The sequence below is a fragment of the Megalopta genalis genome, chromosome 1 (genome assembly GCF_051020955.1).
Source record: "Megalopta genalis isolate 19385.01 chromosome 1, iyMegGena1_principal, whole genome shotgun sequence".
Taxonomy (NCBI): Eukaryota; Metazoa; Arthropoda; class Insecta; order Hymenoptera; family Halictidae; genus Megalopta; species Megalopta genalis.
The window spans coordinates 2,263,925-2,282,567 of NC_135013.1; the positions used below are offsets into that span (position 1 = coordinate 2,263,925).

The 18,643-nt window shown below is 42.9% G+C and overlaps 2 protein-coding genes across 16 annotated transcripts in view; one reads left to right on the forward strand and one right to left on the reverse strand.

Annotated features, from left to right (window-relative positions):
- The window catches only part of LOC117221546 (uncharacterized), a 182,147-nt gene that overhangs the window by 161,385 nt on the left and 2,119 nt on the right, over positions 1-18,643 (forward strand). The gene's annotated exons all lie outside the window — the stretch shown is intronic.
- Positions 279-18,643, reverse strand: part of Mctp (multiple C2 domain and transmembrane region protein) — a 95,241-nt gene continuing 76,876 nt past the window's right edge. For 10 of the 11 annotated variants that reach the window (XM_076518658.1, XM_076518668.1, XM_076518653.1 and 7 more), the window contains one exon: positions 279-17,198. In XM_076518658.1, the coding sequence (XP_076374773.1) occupies positions 17,087-17,198 (112 nt within the window). In that variant the 3' untranslated portion in view covers positions 279-17,086. The remainder of the gene's footprint in view (positions 17,199-18,643) is intronic. The other variant, XR_013032664.1, reaches the window with a different exon arrangement.

Sequence of the window (18,643 nt, forward strand, 5' to 3'; positions counted from 1 at the left end):
CCTAGCGTTAATTTCTATCGACCGGAGGATATCCGTGGACTTCCGGCATCCTGCAAAAAAGAAATGCGCAAGGAAAGAAATCGAAAGAAATCGAAAGACGTTACGTGAAGTGAATTGTCGGGAAAAGTGTGATCGCTTTATAAACGCCGATACGAGCGATCGGAAATCGAAGAACGAAACAGCTACCGCAAACCGCCGGCAAAAAAAGGATCGAGTCAAGGATTTCCGGTTAGGTTAGGGACGGATGTGGTGTGTAATCGACGGCGTGTGGCGCGTGCTGGATATTAAAAGCTTTGTTTATTTTTAATTTCATCCCCTCCTCTTTTTTCATATTATGAATATAATAACGATTCTTATCACCCATTGTCGTAAGTACAATTTTTGTCGGGAACACCGAGAACGCCGACCAAGTCTCGGGACTCGATCTAAACAACATTAATAATCGTAATCATTCGGCTTCGCGTCTGTTTTACTCGTCTTCCCTCCATCTACACTCCCTCTTCTCTTCTCTCTTTCTTTTCTTTTCTTTTCTTTTTTTTTGCTCCTTCGAACTCGCGGAGGATCGAGATTGCTCGACGAACTTGGCGCGCGCGCGCGGACTTTCTTTCGCTGCGGCACGCGATCCCCTCGTTTCTCGTTCGAGAACCGCAGCCGACTTCGGAGATCCGCCGATCGGATCGCGATCGCGTTTTTCTTCTTCTTCTTCTTCTTCTTCTTTCTTCTTCGTTTCTATCTAAATTTTAATGTTTAACCCTTTGCGGACGAGTGTCGGCAAATAGCCGCCCAAGTCTTTTTACCGTTTCTTTTTTTTTAATAATTTATTAACACTACGCCGTCCGGTGGCACCACGCTGGTGCCATGCAAAAACTATCTGTTGTATGCCGGTGGTACCACTTTGGTGCCATTTTAAAAAACTGAAATAACATTTGAACTATATTTCTTGGGTGTTAAAAGGCGGCAAACTAACTATAGCATTGTGCTTATTTAACTAAGAATTAAATACGAAAATTCTTGGATGACTTATCTTAATTTTAGGAATTTATATTACCGCTGTCTTCGAAATTTTTTTTTAAATCTAAAATTTCCAAGCTATTATGCCAGCGTCAAACAAAAGAATCGTATCTAAGATCTGCGGACGGCATAGTGTTAATTGTTAATATAAATTTATTAATTTAACCGTAGGTTCGGAACAAATTTCAGTTTGACGAGTCGGTCTTTCTGTGTCACTATCAGAGAAACCAGCAAAGTTTTCCACATATTTATAATCTTATAATAATATAATTATATCTTATAACATTTTTATTTTATATCCAATACTTGTCGTCTATAGCGACGCAAAACCCGTTGAGCGGCTTCGTCCGCAAAGGGTTAAAACGTTCGTTTCCCGTAAACGATCGTCAGGAAGCAAACAGACGTGCGCGGAGCGTTGCCTACGCGATCCCGCCTCGGCTCTCTGGATCACTATTCTTCGATCGCGAAGATCAATCTTCCGGCGGAGAGAAAATTCTTTCTTCCTTCGAACTTCGAAGCGCGAGATACAGGCCTCTTCAGACGCTCCGTTACAAATTTCTGTTGTATTACGTCGTCTCGTAAGTTCGCGTCATTCGCCTATTTCTTTTTTTAATTAAATATCTGTGGACATTTAATATTTTGTTTTATGGTGAAATTTCCTTCGCGAAATCAATTAACGCTGAACCTATCGTGACGGTCGAAATGACCGGTTCTATATTTTTTGTTTAAACGTTTTCGTTATTATACAGGGAGTCCTGAAATTATGTTACTTCCGGGTTCCCGAGGTCATTTAACGAGTTATTAACGAAAGACGCTCGACCAATGAGAGGCAAGCGCGCCTGACGCTAGGCGGCCGAACCTATCAGCGGAACCGGGCTTCGACCGCTCGTTGGCTCGGCCGCTTCGCGCCAGCTGATCTCGCGCCGCTCATTGGTCAAGTGTCTTTCGTTAATAACTCGCAAACAAAGCCTCGGATTGCATTTTCGCTAAGGAAAAAGTTGCTTCAAATGACCTCGCGAACACATTTCCCGGAAGTAACATAATTCCGCGACACCGTGTAGAGCCACTTTTGCAAGAAACGATCGAATAAATTTCATAATCCAAGCACAGATTATAATAGAAATGGTAAGATGTTTAAATAAATTCAGTCTTGTAATTATTATGAATATAAATAATAAATAGATGCTCGGTAGGTTTAGCGTTAAATATGTCACAAAAGATATAAACACATATTCGCGGCACGAACCTACGGGACGACCTAATACCTTGCGGATTTATGTTCGCGACAATTTTTATTTCGCATAAACATTCGCAGTCTAAATTATTAATGATATTCCATTTAACAAACTTATTTGCTTCGTTCTCTATACCGCCTTTCTTGCAACGTCTCATTCCTTCGGCGGAAATCAGTTTTGGTCCAGATAATCGAGGTTCTACTACTGTACCAATTTCCATCGTTTTCGATTTCCTAGAATTAACAAACAAGTTTGTGTAACAAGCCGCCGCTTGCGTCCTCGAGTTCCGTGTATTGTCTCTCGCGTTTAACACTACAACTACCAAACCAAAATGTCGAAATGACTTGGTTTCTGATTTTTCTTTTTTTCGTTTACAATTTCTGATACTAGAAGAATGTTTTTGTCAGAAATTTTTACACGTACTTCTTCGTTAAATAAATCCAATCTTATCGCTGTTATAAAACAATATACAGACAAGGATTTTCAAAAGAAAAAATGCTACTAAAAAAAATACTTATGTACATAATTATGTACACGGTTTCGTTATGTACATGATTTTGTTTGTGAAATTAAATTAAATTTCATTAAATTTAAATTAAATTAATATCAATGTCATATTGTGTACGTTATAATGTAATATTAATATTAATGTGAAATTAAATTACACATACATTCGCAACTTCTCGAATAAAACGTACAGTTCTCGTCACTAATTCGACATTAATCAAATTCAAGCTCAAATTAAAGCTCGGTAGTTCCAGCGTTAACTATAAAAATGCGCGTCACGCGTACCGAAGAATACTCGTCCAGAGTACCGACGCGAAATCCCGGTGAACAAACATCCGCGCCCTGATCCCATAAAAAGTCAAATTCATCCATAGAACTGCAGTAAATTCTTCCTAATTAACAGCTTATAATTCAGCTTATAAACAAAAATGAACAATTTGGTAAGAGGATATTTTTCTTAATTATTTTTATTCAAGCACGTTTTTATAGTTACCGATTGTCAACGACTATAAAAACGAGCACCTCCTTCTCCCAAATTGTCCATTTTCGTTTCCAAGCCGAGCGTCAATTAGGGAGGAATTTACGAATTCGTCCCCCTTCGTCGTTTCCCGCTCTCGCTTTCCTCTTAACGACTAAAAGTAGCTGAATGAAGAAGATTCATATAACACGAAGAAAACTGGAGCATGCAGGCTCGAAAGTGCGCGCCTACGAGATTAATAAACGTAGGAGACTCGCGTGGGTGTGCACGTGTCCAGCGTTGCCGCTGTCGCGCCCGAAGCTGCGCGTGCGTATCCGAAAATAAAAGACGACGGTTATAGTCCGTGCGATCAGCAGAAGACATTGGGGTCGGTGTTCTCAGTTAAATAAGTTACGCAAGGAGTGGGGACAGGCGGCGCATGCGTCTTTAAAATTTTTAGCTTCGAATGATTAGAGACTGATTAGACTGCTAGAAGTTAATAAGAAGTTAATAAGAAGTTAATTAGAGTTGGCGACGATAGACGCGCCGTGAAAAGATTTTTAGTGAAAATTTCATCGCGATATTTATAACGGTTCAAATGTTATATAGCAAGTGCCACTGAATTCCTCAATCCGGGCCACCGTGCGCAACGCCACTGTGCGGGACGCCCGGCGCATGCGTCTTTAAAATTTCTAGCTTCGAATGATTAGAGACTGATTCGGCTGCTAGAAGTTAATAAGAAGTTAATAAGAAGTTAATTAGAGTTGGCGACGATAGACGCGCCGTGAAAAGATTTTTAGTGAAAATTTCATCGCGATATTTATAACGGTTCAAATGTTATATAGCAAGTGCCACTGAATTCCTCAATCCGGGCCACCGTGCGCAACGCCACTGTGCGGGACGCCCGGCGCATGCGTCTTTAAAATTTCTAGCTTCGAATGATTAGAGACTGATTCGGCTGCTAGAAGTTAATAAGAAGTTAATAAGAGTTGGCGACGATAGACGCGCCGTGAAAAGATTTTTAGTGAAAATTTCATCGAGATATTTATAACGGTTCAAAAGTTATAACAAGTGCCACTGAATTCCTCAAAATTCCTCCGGACCACCGTGCGCGACGCCACTGTGCGGGACGCCCGGCGCATGCGTCGCCCGGCCCCCATTCCTCGCGTAACTCATTTCCCCTCAAACACTGAGTTCGTGACCAAAAGGAAAGCAATCTCGTTCGAAATTTCATGGCTGCACGTGGGTGCAATGTGACAACGTTGACACGGTCGGAAGTACAAAACTTGGAAGAGTAGAAAAACGACGTGGGAAAACGTCCGTAACGGTCGCGCGGGACGTTCGCCGGTTGCTCGGATCCTCTCCGCTCTCTGCTGTAATACTGACACGACTCGCGGAGAGCACATATATTAGGTTATCCCAAAATTATGGTATTTCCGGCAAATGAAGGGTTGCTGAGGTGATTTGAAACAACTTTTTCCTTAGCGAAAATGCGATCCGCGGCATCGTTTACGAGTTATCGACGAAAAACGCGGACCAATGAGAGTGCGAGCGCGGCCGTCGCGACACGGCCCAGCCAACGAGCGGTCGGAGCCCTGTGCGGCTCATTAGCTCGACCGCGTCGCGCCAGGAGAGCTCGCTCCTCTCATTGGTCAAGCGTCTTTCATTAATAACTCATAAACAAAGCCACGGATCGCATTTTCGCTAAGGAAAAAGTTGCTTCGAATGACCTCATGAACCCATTTCCCAGAAGTAACATAATTTTGGGACAGCCTGTATAGTATGCGTGGCACGCGCGACGCCAATGGCGGTTCTCCCGACGGGAATCCGTTGGGAAAAGCCTGGCGATCAGTTCGCGATTTGTTGTCATGTCTTTCTCACGAGCGCGCGGCTCGGAATTATTAGCAGAAACGACGGGAACGACTAAACCGAATGGAAGAAATTCCAATTAGCGATCCGAAAGCTAAATTTGATATTTTCAATCTGACGTGCCTGTAAAAGTAGGCAAACCGCACGCTTCGCCATCCGATCGCGGAATAGTCACGTTTTTCGGTGACGTTGTAACCGATTTCAGCCGGGACTATTACGACGATCTGTTATTGTCGGGGAGAGATCGGTGACATTCTTGTGGTACGGGCGCCGATTGAAAATGATACCGGCATTATAGACTGCGAATTGCGGTTGGACAACGTTTCTAGTCGCTGCCCGGTAACCTGTTATCGACGCGACGCGCTCGCCGGTGGCCAATAGTCAATTATGGTCATTGGTACGACCTAATTTTGGTAATGGTTCGATCTATATTGACACCCGTCGCCGATTATGCTCGCCGTTCGGCGCCGTATTATCGATGCTCCGCGCGACGTTTAATTATCGATAATAGTCGTGACGATGGCCGCTGATCTTGGCCGACGGTCGTATACTAAAATTTACGAATGATTGTACGCGTTTATTGTACCGTCGGAAGACGTGTACGCCGCCCCGCCAAAAGTATTAGGTTACCTGCTTGTTTAATACAAATTGTAATATTTCGTTTAGGTTAGGTTAACGTCTGCGAGTCTTCGATGCGACATCGTATTGCCGAAAATACATATCGAGTTGCAGCGTTTGTCACTTGTATAATCAGTTTACTAATAAAACAAATGCCGAAATTAATTTATAATTTTTAAAAAACGCGGTGGATGTATCGACGAAAGGAACGTTTAATTTTTTCTCATGGAATTGAGGTTATTTTTATCACAACGTAAATTATATGGACGCACTTGTTACAGTCTAACGTAGTTCACTTTGAAATTAGTTTCAACAATTACAGCAATCTCCTATCGGCTTTTCACGTTCATTGAATTTACCGCGAGTGTCCTAATGCTTTTAGAGAGGGGTGTACAACGTCAACGAACGCCGCGACTATTCCTCGCAAGGTCGAACTTCACGCCAATAAGCATCTAGTCGTTCTAATCCCCACTCGGACCGTGAAAGTCCTGATCTGTTTCATAAACTCCCGCAACCGACACCCGGCCGCCTCCCCCCTCTCCCTCCACGGCTACACTCGGCGAAATGCGCGAAAGGACGAGCCGTACACGGGTACGTCCACACCACGCAACTGCTCTGCGATCGGCCAAACGAGGATAATGAAAAACGAGAGGCTCTCGTCGTGCCGCGCGACGGAATGCTCGACCGCGACGCCGTCGGATAAAACGCTCGAAACTCTTTCGATCACCGTGCGAAATCCGAACGGGGTTTTACAGTCGGTCAAGGAAAATTATTCGGTACAAATATGGAGCATAGGCGTAAGACTGTATCCACCAACAGGGTTGGGCATTTGTTTAAGCAAGTGTTTATTGAAATGATTGCTCGAGTAGAAGACTCTTTGTCATTTGGAGAACCTTGATTTAAAATAATTTTTCATTTAGATAAAAGACAAAAAGAATTACTTAGTGTTTGTACAGATGGAAATGAAATAATTTGAAATAATAAAATATATTTCTTATTTACACAAATGCAGTTACAATTGTTATTTACTGATTATACAGAGTTGGACGTTGTATAAGCAAATGTTCGTTTAAGTGATTGTTTAAATGATAGATTCTTTGTTATTTGGAACCTTGAATAAAAGACAATAATGAATTACTTAGTATATTCGTATAGATCCAAATGAAATTATTTAAAATAATAAAATTTATTTCCTATTTATAAATACAATTGCAATTGTTACTTATCAATTATCATTTAATTGCTTATGATTTATTATTTGTTGTAACATTGAGTTCACGAAGAGAGACGCAAGTTCTTCTATAACAACAAATGAAAATTAATATTTATTACACAATCAACGAAAACAAAGATAAAGATTTATTTGTTATCAGCTTTTCACCTGGATTCGAACCAAAAAATAACATTTTATTTGCAATACCAATGTACAAAATATTTATTGTATCATACACAACAGAATCCATATAAAAAAATAACATTTTTATTACAAGAAATAATAAACACAAATTATTTGTGGTCTCGTTTAAATGAAACTGAAAACGAATTTGTCAATTGAATAAAAAATTCGACGGTTGTTTGCAAATGAGATATTAACTCGATCTGCAATTTTCGTCGATTGTTACTGAAAATCAAACTTTGCCCAACCCTGTCAACCAAGAATTAGCGAAGAGCCAACGGAACGGTGTACCCACACGATATACCCGACGATAGGAATGCACCCAGGAATGATCGTAGAAAACTAATCGACTAATCGGTCGTGCGATCGCGAGATTTCCCGCGACGAATGACCGCGACCGGGGATCGGTAATCGACGATAGCGCCACGAGTGACCGAGAACGGCATGCGAATCGAATCGAATCGAATCGAATCGATCCTCGACGCCTGTGGTCGCGATCGGCCGCCTCGAACCGCGCGACCGATGCCTAAAACGAGAAGAAACTGATTCGAAGTATCACAAGTTTTTCACCGAGGAAGATCGTTGACTATAAGATGACAGAAAGAATCGCCCCCCCCCCCTCTTTCTTCACGCGACCGTGATTCGAGCTCTAGCTTCGACCGTATTCGACCCTCGAAGCGCGGACGACTTCCGGTGTCCACTGTCCGCCGACGACTATCGGCGAAATTACAACGCGACCACTTTTATGTAAGCTCTTACGATTCCGGCGTGCGCGCGCGCTCGCTTGCTCGCTCGGCCGCCTGGTGTCGGGTTTTACGATTCGTCGAAAGACTTCACGGACGACCGGCTCCGTTATCCAACGACGTACACGTAAATAGGGTATCAGGTAAGTATGTAACAAAGTTACGGGGAATATGTACAGGGTGTCCCAAAAATGTCTCGCAATCCGAAAGTAGGGGATTCCCGAGGTGATTTGAAGCAACTTTTTCCTTAGCGAAAATGCGATACGCGGCTTCGTTTACGAGTTATTAACGAAAAACAGTGACCAATCAGAGGCGAGATCATTTGACACGAGATGGCCGAGCCAATGAGCGGAACTGGGCTCCGTGTGCTCGTTGGCTGTGCCACCGCGCGCCAGCTGAGCTCGCCTCTTATTGGTCAGCATTTTTCGTTAATAACTCGTAAATGAAGCCTCGGAGAAAATTTTCGCAAAGGAAAAAGTTGCTTCAAATGACCGCAGGAACCTTCCATTTCCGAATCGCGAGACATTTTCGGGATACCCTGTATAACCGACGATCGATCGGATCGCGGATATTTGCGAGCGTTTAACGCGCCGGAATCATTGAAAATCGATGAACGAACGAAGTTTTACGGTCTATCGAGAAATAAATCGCGCTCTGCTGCATTCCCAACGCGAGAAGCCCGGCTTTCAACTGCGCTCTCTGCCTGTAAATAATAAATCGATGGGGAAACACGGGGAAAAACGGTGGGTTCGCGTGCGACCGGAGCGATGTACGCGGGTCGAAAAGCGGCTTGGCAAACGATGATTAATTAGATTCGCCGTTCGACACTTCGAAGGGTTCGAATATTGCTTCGAGCGGTGTTTGTGCGCCGCTGTTAAAAGTCTGGCGGACGACGGTGCGGGGGGGGGGGGGGGGATATGCCGGCGCGACAGCCAGCGTCTTCCAGCCGCCATATTGGATTATCCGAGGACCCGAGGGATCGAGTTACTTCGAAGAGAAATCGATAAATATGTAGACAAGTGAGAGTAAAAAATTGAAGACGCGTACCTTCGTGGGGAAAGGGAGCATGTATCTGGGTTATTGCGATTTTTAGAACGATCTGCGCCGGATGCTCCATTTTACATTCACGAACACGTGCATACGTGTGCACGTATCTTCGCACGATTTTGTACAAAAAGATATAGACCGTTTAAAACAAGCGAAAGGGCTCTTTGAACGAGCCTTGTATTCTTTTCTGTTTTTTTTTTGTTTAGATCGAGGAATTAATTTCCTCGAAGTCGATGTATTTTAGCGATGAATTTTCTCGCGAACGAAAATGGAACAGCCTGTAAAATTGTACGGTTTCCTCCGCGTCCTCGATGGCATAACGCGCGATTCTGCCATATATGTGTGCAGTAACGGCAAGATCGACAGCGAGAGCCTGTAGAAAAAAAGGCGAAGTTTTCGTGTTCTCGAAAAAACGGATAAATGGATCGACGATGTCTCTCTCTCTCTCTCTCTCTCTCTCTCTCTCTCCTCTCCTCGTGTTCAGCTTTCTCATCGGCCGGCACGAACCGTAAAATCGCGGTTAGGATTAATTAATTCCGCGCGTTACCTCCCTCCTCGAGCATGCGTGCCAGTATTTCTCGTAATATTCCATGTAACGGGTCGCGCGATCGATTAAAAACCGAACGCAAACCGCGAGACTCCCCCAAAACTTGCTCGTTGGAACCCGCGCTTCCTCCGACTGCCGCCATTTTGCTTTTCGATTTCGTTCCCCCACTCCATGCTTCGCGTCATTTCCCAGTCATCTCCAACGTCGTCGAAGCGATTCCGATCCTCCGAACAAAAAAATTAATTTACGCGTTATGGCATTGAAAAATGGCGCTTGAACGTAGACAATTCTTTTTATCCATTTTTCTTGCAGTCCTTAATGTATCTTGTCCTTAATAAAATACTTTGTTTACAGTCGTTAATATATCTTGTTCTTACGAAAATTATTTTTCAGTAATGACGAGCATATTATTTGCACGAAAATAACAAACGATGGAACAAAAAAGCAGTCATCAACGAAGCAACAAATTTTTATACACAAAATATTCAGTCGCTGAGATTGAAAAAAAATTTGCTGGTTGAACTACGACTTCAATGAAAGCTAAAAATATATTCGTAAATTCTGTCGCGAACATTTCGAGGCCAAGACGAAACGAAGTGGAACGAACGAATGAGAAAAAAAAAGTAGAACCGGTTAATTAAAATTAAATTTCGCGATTCGCGAAAAGAAAGAAAGAAGGGATTCCTCCGCGGCATACCACCAATTTTTCAGCAAACCGAAGAGGAACGTCGTTTCCGCGGCGACCGTAACGAACCGGAAACGACAATGAAATCCACGCGGAAGCAGCGGCCGTTGTTTCCATGAGAACGACGAATTGCACAATCGCGTAGGAGGAAAAACCTCGGAAGCGAGAGAGAGAAAATGGCGGCAGCGTGTAATGTTCGGGACGAGGAAAGTTACGGAGTCGGCCCGGCGCGTTATTCAATCGGCGACCGAGCCAGAACACCGTCGCGTCCTGGGAACAACGACGACTGTTATTCTTATAAAAATAGTAATGCCACCGGCCGGAGAAACTTTTACCTTTTGCCGACGATAATTTCACCCGGTTAGGTCTCTTCCGTTCGTTTTCGACGACTGTTGTGTCGTTCGTCGACGAGCGAGCACGTCTCGCGGCACGATTCCGACCACATATTCAGCGTCGCAGAATTTCGTTATCCTGGATTCGTGGAGCGGACTGTACAGTCATTTCTGCGAAGCTGACTCGGAATCGCCTTTGCAGACGCCACGATACTTTCATCGATCGGGTCTCGGTATTGATCGGGGAATCTGATATGTTCCTTTGTTGCTCTGAAAATACTTCTGTGGATCCAGCAGATCTACATATGTATATGTTATTATAACAGACATTGGCTACATTGGTGTCATTGATTACAGCTTCAACTCGTCTGCAACTTCCTCCGGCAAGATATCCGAAATTTTCCGTTTAAGAAACGCGAACCGAAGAAAGGAGAAACGTTAAATATTGTATTATATTAGGTTATGTTGTATTAAGTCCGTTCGCGGACCTCTGACACCTATACTTCAACGAGAACTGGCACAAAATGTAAACAGCTAGGTGCACGCGAGCGACGCGCGATCGGGCCAGGACCGAATCACAATATTCGGGCACGGATCACGTGATCACACAGCACGCATCACGTGACAGTTCTGTTTACATTTTACGCCAGTTCTCGTTGAACGTTGCATAGGAAAAGGCAAGGAAAATTACACGAACTCAAAGCGACAGTTCAGATGAACTTTGAGATGCGTTCTCGTGGGTCTATTTCTATGCGACTTAGCTTAAACGAAAGCTGAAGGTGTCTATTTTAATACAGGGTAGATCATATTGCAATGGAATAACGAGATCGTTTTGAGAAATTAAATTGATTCAACCTCGGACATCATGGGGTTTATAAGATTTGAAAGGAGAAGTTCGGATGGATTTTAAAATACGTTCTCGTGGGGTTATTTCTACGCGACTTAGCTTAAACGAAAGCTGAAAGTATCTATTTTAATACAGGTTAGATTATATTGCAATGGAATAACGTGATCATTTTGCGAAATTAAAATGAATCGACCCCTGGCATCGTGGAATTTACAAGACTTAAAAGGAGAAGTTCGGATGAATTTTAAGATACGTTCCCGTAGAGTTATTTCTATGCAATTTAGCGTAAACGACAGTGTCTGCTTCAAGACATGGTAGATTAGCCTGAAATTGTATAATAAGAAAACGCAAACGGACTTATTACTCAACCTAAATAGTTTGAACAACCTACGAAACAGCACCGACTCGATTCATATTCTGAATATAGCCACTGTCATTATCAACAGAGCCAGTCTACAGTGTTCTGTTATCAACGATCGTCGCGATAGGGCCTCTGTTTAATATAGTCTGCGAATGAAAACGATCGCGATCGCTATCTGAATATCGGAACGAGGCACCAGACAATTAACTGTGCCCCATTATCGATAATAGTCGTAGCTGCACGGCCTACTTTCGATAGTCTGTACGTTGAGGTCCATTATCAACTATAGTCGCTATGCAGTAACAGTTTATGGACAGAAGGTACTACGTCGTCACCACGAGACGACCTATACTCGATTCGAGTCAATATTCTGAGATACAGAAAATCCTCTCCAATTGTCCATATTTGTTTGCAAGCCGAGGGGACAATTGCAGAGGATTTAACGTAGTTCCTCAATTGTACAGATTACAATGGAATTAAGTACAAGAGTTTCTAAGCTTTGAAAAATCTTTGACAATGCGCGAAACAATTCGTTGCTTCCAAATTATAGCTTTCAATTCGTTGAAACTGTAATCAGTGATCCAATATACAGCAAATTGTTCTTAATTGATCCTCAGCTTGGAGACAAAAATGAACAATTTGGGAAGAGGCTTGCGGCTCGCTTGTATAGTTGTTGACCATCGGTAACTATGAAAACGTGTCGCAAGACTCGACTAATCGTGATTATATCTCCTCTTCCCAAATCGTCCATTTTTGTGTACTAACTGAGAGGGTTAAATTAGGAAGAATTTACTGTGGTACGCTAACGACACAACTCACTCTCCTCGCGAGAACAGGACGCCCGACACCGATTCATGCTCGAGGAGATCGTCTGACGCCACGAAAGTGTGCGTTGGAACGAATAATTCGATAATATTAAACGCTATTAAAGAGAATAACGACGGGACGAAGCCCGAAGTAAGGTAAGACTACATATTTCGTTTCAGGAACGACGAAGAATTTTCTGCGCTGCGATCTAAAACTCCTTGTGTCTTCGTTTTCCTCTAGATCGGAAGATCGCGCGATCGAACACGCGTTCAGAAGTAATTCCCTCGTTATACGCTAGTCGCGGTTGAATTCTGCGAGTCTCATATATCGAGGGATCAACGGCATTTCTCTCTCTCTCTCTCTCTCTCTCTCTCTCTCTCTCTCTCGGCTACGCGATCGATAATCTTCGATTTATTTATTCCCTGTAATCGGAGAAGGTGATTACAGGGGGCAACAAGTAACGAGGGAAAATACTGTACAGTAATTAGCGTCGAAACAGTGATAGAAACGATTTTCTTTTTTTTTTGTTTAGATTGTTCAAAAGAACATGCGTTTAATGGATTGACTGCCATTGTCGTCCATCCCGGGACGACAGAATCGGAACGGCTTGGATGGTCGAAACGTTTATATATATCTATATATATATTTTGGTTACATCTTCCGAACCCGGATACGTTGGAGCGTTTCCTACGATATTTCTAACACGAACGAACCGAATAGAACAGATCTCACGAAATGAAACTGCAGACGTTCTTTTCCGTATCCGGGCTAACAGTGAAATTTTGTACAGTACGAATGGTTTCTACGACCGGGTTTTCGTTAATCGTTCAAGCAAACGTCGCCCGGATCGAGTAAAAAGACACTTTCATGCTAAACATTTTAGAAAACTATACCTGTACCCTATCATCATCGACGAATCTCGAGATGCATACATCGAATTTCTCAAGCTTAATTGATATCGCTCGCAGGTACCGACACGGAATGAAACGAGCATGCCCGAGTTTCGGGATAGAAACGAAAAAGATAGTAATTCATCTGGCAGTCAACGTTATCGAGGCAACTTCCGCGGGGCTTAACAGCTAAGCGAACGGACGTTCGTTCGTCGCTCCCAAAAGGATGGCAGCGGGCTAATCGAATCCGCGACGCTGCCACAAAACAACGCTGTCCTTTATACATTATTTTGTTAATTCTCTCTCCCCTTTGTGGCTCTCTTTCTCACTCTCTCTCTCTCTCTCTCTCTCTCTCTCTCTCTTTCTCTCGCTCGCTCGCTCGCTCGCTTTCTCTCGGTAACGACTTGCTCACAGCAGCTACGTGTATCTACGACACCGATGGACGAAACGAATCGGCGAGGATAACCCTGGCCGGGAATCATGCTCGCGTTTCTTGCGGATACAGCGTTTTCTAGCAGTTTCTGTGAAAACGCTGTAACCCCGCGTCGCGCTTGCTATCGAAACAGAAAAAGAAACGCACGTTACTCGCTCAATTACCGTTTTCCTCTCACTTTTTATTTTTGCAGTCTGATATGCTCGAAACGCGGTCCCCTCCCGCTTACGCGGGATTACTTTCAAGAGCTTTTTTGTCTATCCTTCGACTAGCGATGGGCTTGACTGTACAGTTATCGACAGCTTTCTGACGTCAGCGGGAACCGTACATCGTCGGTCTATTAACAGAATAACTAAATCGTTAGTTTTAACCCTTTGCGGACGAGTGTCGGCAAATAGCCGCCCAAGTCTTTTTACCGTTTTTTTTAAATTAATTTATTAACACTATACCGTCCGGTGGCACCACGCTGGTGCCATGCAAAAACTATCTGTTGTATGCCGGTGGTACCACTATATTTCTTGGGTATTAAAAGGCAGCAAACGAACTATAGCATTGTGGTTATTTAACTAAGAATTAAGCACGAAAATTCTTGGATGACTTATCTTAATTTTAGGAATTTATATTACCGCCATCTTCGAAATTTTGTTTAAAATCTAAAATTTCCAAGCTATTATGCCAGCGTCAAACAAAAGAATCGTATCTAAGATCTGCGGACGGCATAGCGTTAATTATTAATATGAATTTATTAATTTAACCGTAGGTTCAGAACGAATTTCAGTTTGACGAATCAGTCTTTCTGTGTCACTACCAGTGAGACCAGCAAAGTTTTCCACATATTTATAATCTTATAATAATATAATTGTATCTTATAACATTTTTATTTTATATCCAATACCTGTCGTCCACAGCGACGCAATACCCGTCGTGCGGTTTCGTCCGCAAAGGGTTTATTTGCACTTTCACCCCTCGTGCACTGTACAATTCGATTCGCGGTAACAGCAGACCGTTGCTATTAATTGTATGTTTTGTTTTCTCTCGTTTAATATAATTGTAAAAATGTAAACGCTCGATTTCCGACAGGGAATGAATAATTGCGAGCGATGAACAGTGGAGCGTCAATTTTTTAATCGAATAAACAATCGGGTTTGAACTCGTAAACGACCGTCATGATTCCAACGACTTCGATAACGTTGAGAAAAATGACAGATTAGAAGAACGAGGTCAGCTTGGAAGACCGAACATTGAGTTCTTCTAATTGCTAAAGTAAATCCATATAAAAATATTTAAATACCCATCGTTCAACGTTTTCTCAGTATTTTCTGATGATACACCGACAAATGTGTGTTATCTTCTTTTTTCTCTGAACAACTCTGTCAGCAAGATATCGATAATTGCAAAGACCACTTCTATTGCTGGCTGGTCAAGAGGAATGTCAAACACATGTTCCTTGCACAAACAAAGCGTTTTACTCGTTTATTTGTCTATCTCGGAGCGCGGGGGCGTGTATGTTTTCCTTTAAGCCGGTTTCACGGGAACCGGCGAGGTTTCATAGAATTCCCGACAACAAGATCTTCTATTTTCGTGACATTGCTAGTTTGCGGAAGAACGACTCGAGAAAATAATCCGGTCGCGTTAAAAATATATTATAAAACACGATGCTTTAACGAACACTTGGAATACAGGGTGTCTTAAAAATGTCTCGCAATCCGAAAATGGTGGATTCTTCAGGTTATTTGAAGCAACTTTTTCCTTAGCGAAAATGCAAACCGCGGCTTCGTTTACGAGTTATTAATGAAAGACGTCAACCAATAAGAAGCGAGCTCTGCTGATGAGCCAGCGAGCGCGCGAAGCTCAGCTTCGCTCATTGGCTCGGCCGTCTCGCGCCAGCAGATCTTGCCTCTCATTGGTCACTGCTTTTTCGTTGATAACTCGTAAACAAAGCCGCGGTTCGCATTTTCGCTAGGGAGAAAGTTGCTTCAAACGATCTCAGAAACCCTCCATTTCCGGATTGCGAGATATTTTCGAGACACCCTGTATAAAAATCTGCGCGCGACTCGCGATAATAATGTTCGACTTCCCTCTTGACCGTCTATTACACGCGAGACTCATCGTCCACGCTATTCCACGCAACTACGTTCGACGATTGTTACCACAGGAAGAAACTATCTAGACGAAAAATACTGTCTTTAAGTCTCGATGTACATTCTCCGAGCTATTGAACGGAAAACCTAGCAACGATGCGCGCGGTATGCCTCGGCGACACCGTCGACGAAGTTACTTTCAATGATTTGCAGTTGAACGCGAACGAAATTTCTTTACTTAAACGTCGTTCGGCGATTTCTCGACCACAGGCGCAACGATATTAACGAGTTTGCTACCATCGTCTACCTCGGAAAAAACAGTCTTCACAGTTACAATATATTCAATTCAACGTTTTCGCTCGGCATATAAAATATTAACCCTTTGCACTCGAGTGGCGACTCAGAGGCGACGCCCAAAAATTGCTACACTATTTTACAATAATTTTCACATTAATAAATTTGTCTGTATCCGATAAATTGTTAAACAATAGAGAAGTTTTCTGTAAGCATACGCGTTCAATTTCATATATATCAAATAAAAAACAATCGTATCAAGTGGAAATACTGTAGGTTGAAACAAATACCTTCATTTTGGAATTAAAGTAGTTTCGAGTGTAAAGGGTTAAAAAATGTAAATGAACAATCTTCTATTGACTTCCTGTTACATTTATATACTAAATATCGACCAGCGAAGAGAAACGAACATTCTTTATACTAAGAAATAGTGATATATTAATTAGACTGCGGATTTTATGGATTTATGACAGAACTGACGATAAGTGACCAAAAATGTGACTGTGAATAATTTGAGAACATTGTCCAATCTATTAAAATGGATCTAAAAATATTTATTAAAAGGAGACCTTTTTGCGCGGAAGAGAACACGGAGGTCGTTACTAGATTACGTTAAGTATGTAACATAAGAGGCAGATAGCGAACTCGTTGCAACGTTCTCGCGAAAAGAACCAAGAACCGGTCTCGTCTCGAGGGCATACCACGCGCGGCGTACGTGCTCGATCGACGAGAGTGGTAACTATGGTCTCAGACATCCTCCCTAGCCTAGGATTCTACTAGTGAAAACGTAGTGTTTCTCAGTCTATGTCGATCACATCCGGATTCTCGGTCGATTCCTTCCGGCTGCGCATCTTCCGGCGTAGCAGGACCGTCCTCAGGATGCTCGGCGATCGTAGACCCGCGACTTCTGGCCGCGGGGCATGCTGCTACGCGGCCTTGTGTCTCTTCCTTTGCTCTCGCCGCGACATGCTCGAGGTACCCAGGCTGCCCGAGGTGCCGGCTTTCTCGCAGTCCGCTGTCGGTGAAGGTTTCAACTCCCTGCAAAGCAAACGCACCTTGAGCTCTCGTCCCCGGTAGAGTAACTTCGTTGATTTACATCGAGATTCACGAAAACACCAGTTGCAGGACAGATGTAACTTTTGGAAGAAGCGAGGGGGTCCTCGAATACAATGACTCAAACCAAAGGCTACTCAGACTCAAACCAAAGGTTATGTCAAGGTTATGTCAAACCAAAGGCTACTCAGACTCAAACCAAAGGCTATTCAGACTCCGTAGTTCCAAGCAAAATCTTCTCTTGAGGCCTGGAGATCCAAGCTAGAGATTCTTCAGCTTCGCAGATCCAAGCGGAGACTCTTAAGACTCAGATACTCAACCCAGGAACTGTTCAGACTCATAATCCTAAGCAGTGGACTTCTTACGCTTACAGAACCAGGCCAGGAACACTGCAGTCTCTGGGATTCGAGTCGGAGAGCTTCTCTGAAACTTGCTACAAGTAGAAGCCTGGATAAACAAGTGCCTGGCTGGCTTGCGGAGTCTGAGGAATCTTATTAGACTGCGGATTTCATGCATCTATAACAAAATTGGTTCAATTTAAGACAGAAGAAAGATCAAGAGAATCATAAAATGTCAATGTGTCTTATTTTTAATCTGTTAAAGTAATTCAAGTAAGATTGAAGAACTTACTATTTGATTTCCATTTCTTGCAACTAATGCAAACAATTTTTACTTTGCAAAAAGAATCCGCAGTCTACTTATTACACGTTGTGTTTATAATTTAAGCTGTCTCACAGCTCTTGTGAATGAACTGAATAACGTTACATTTATCCTCCACGCTGAGTGAATGGTTAACATCAAAGAACATAGGATAAGCAGATAGTGTCGGTTTCGTTGGAACAATGAATTGTTTGGTATGAACATCCAGATTTCGTTAGACACTTAGAAAGTAGTATGCAGTGGAAGTTCAGATTAGTGCCTCTTGTAAGAACAACTCTGTGAATTACGTTGAATCACCGGATGATCGCACTAAGTCCATGCTTTGACTTGCCAACAGATTTACCAGAGACAAAGACGTGTTCTTAAATGCTAGAATAAACAGTGTTGACATATCGATAGAAAAGAGAAAGAAAAACATTCATACACGGTAAAACAGATTCTCGTTCCCAACGGAAGAAAACAATGTTGTAAAGTAATTAAATTGGTGACGATGTGCTGTATACAGGATGTCCCAAAAATGTCTCGCAATCCGAAAGTGGCGGGTTCCTCGGGTCATTTGAAGCAACTTCTTCCTTTACCATAATGTTCTCCGAGGCACCGTTAACGGGTTATCAACGAAAAACAGTGACCAATGAGAGGTGAGCTCAGCTGGTGCGAGGCGACCGAGCCAATGAGCGGAACTGGGCTTCGTGCGCTGGTTGGCTGGACCGCCTCGCGTCAGCCGTACTCGATTCTTATTGGTCACTGTTTTTCGTTAATAACTCGTTAAC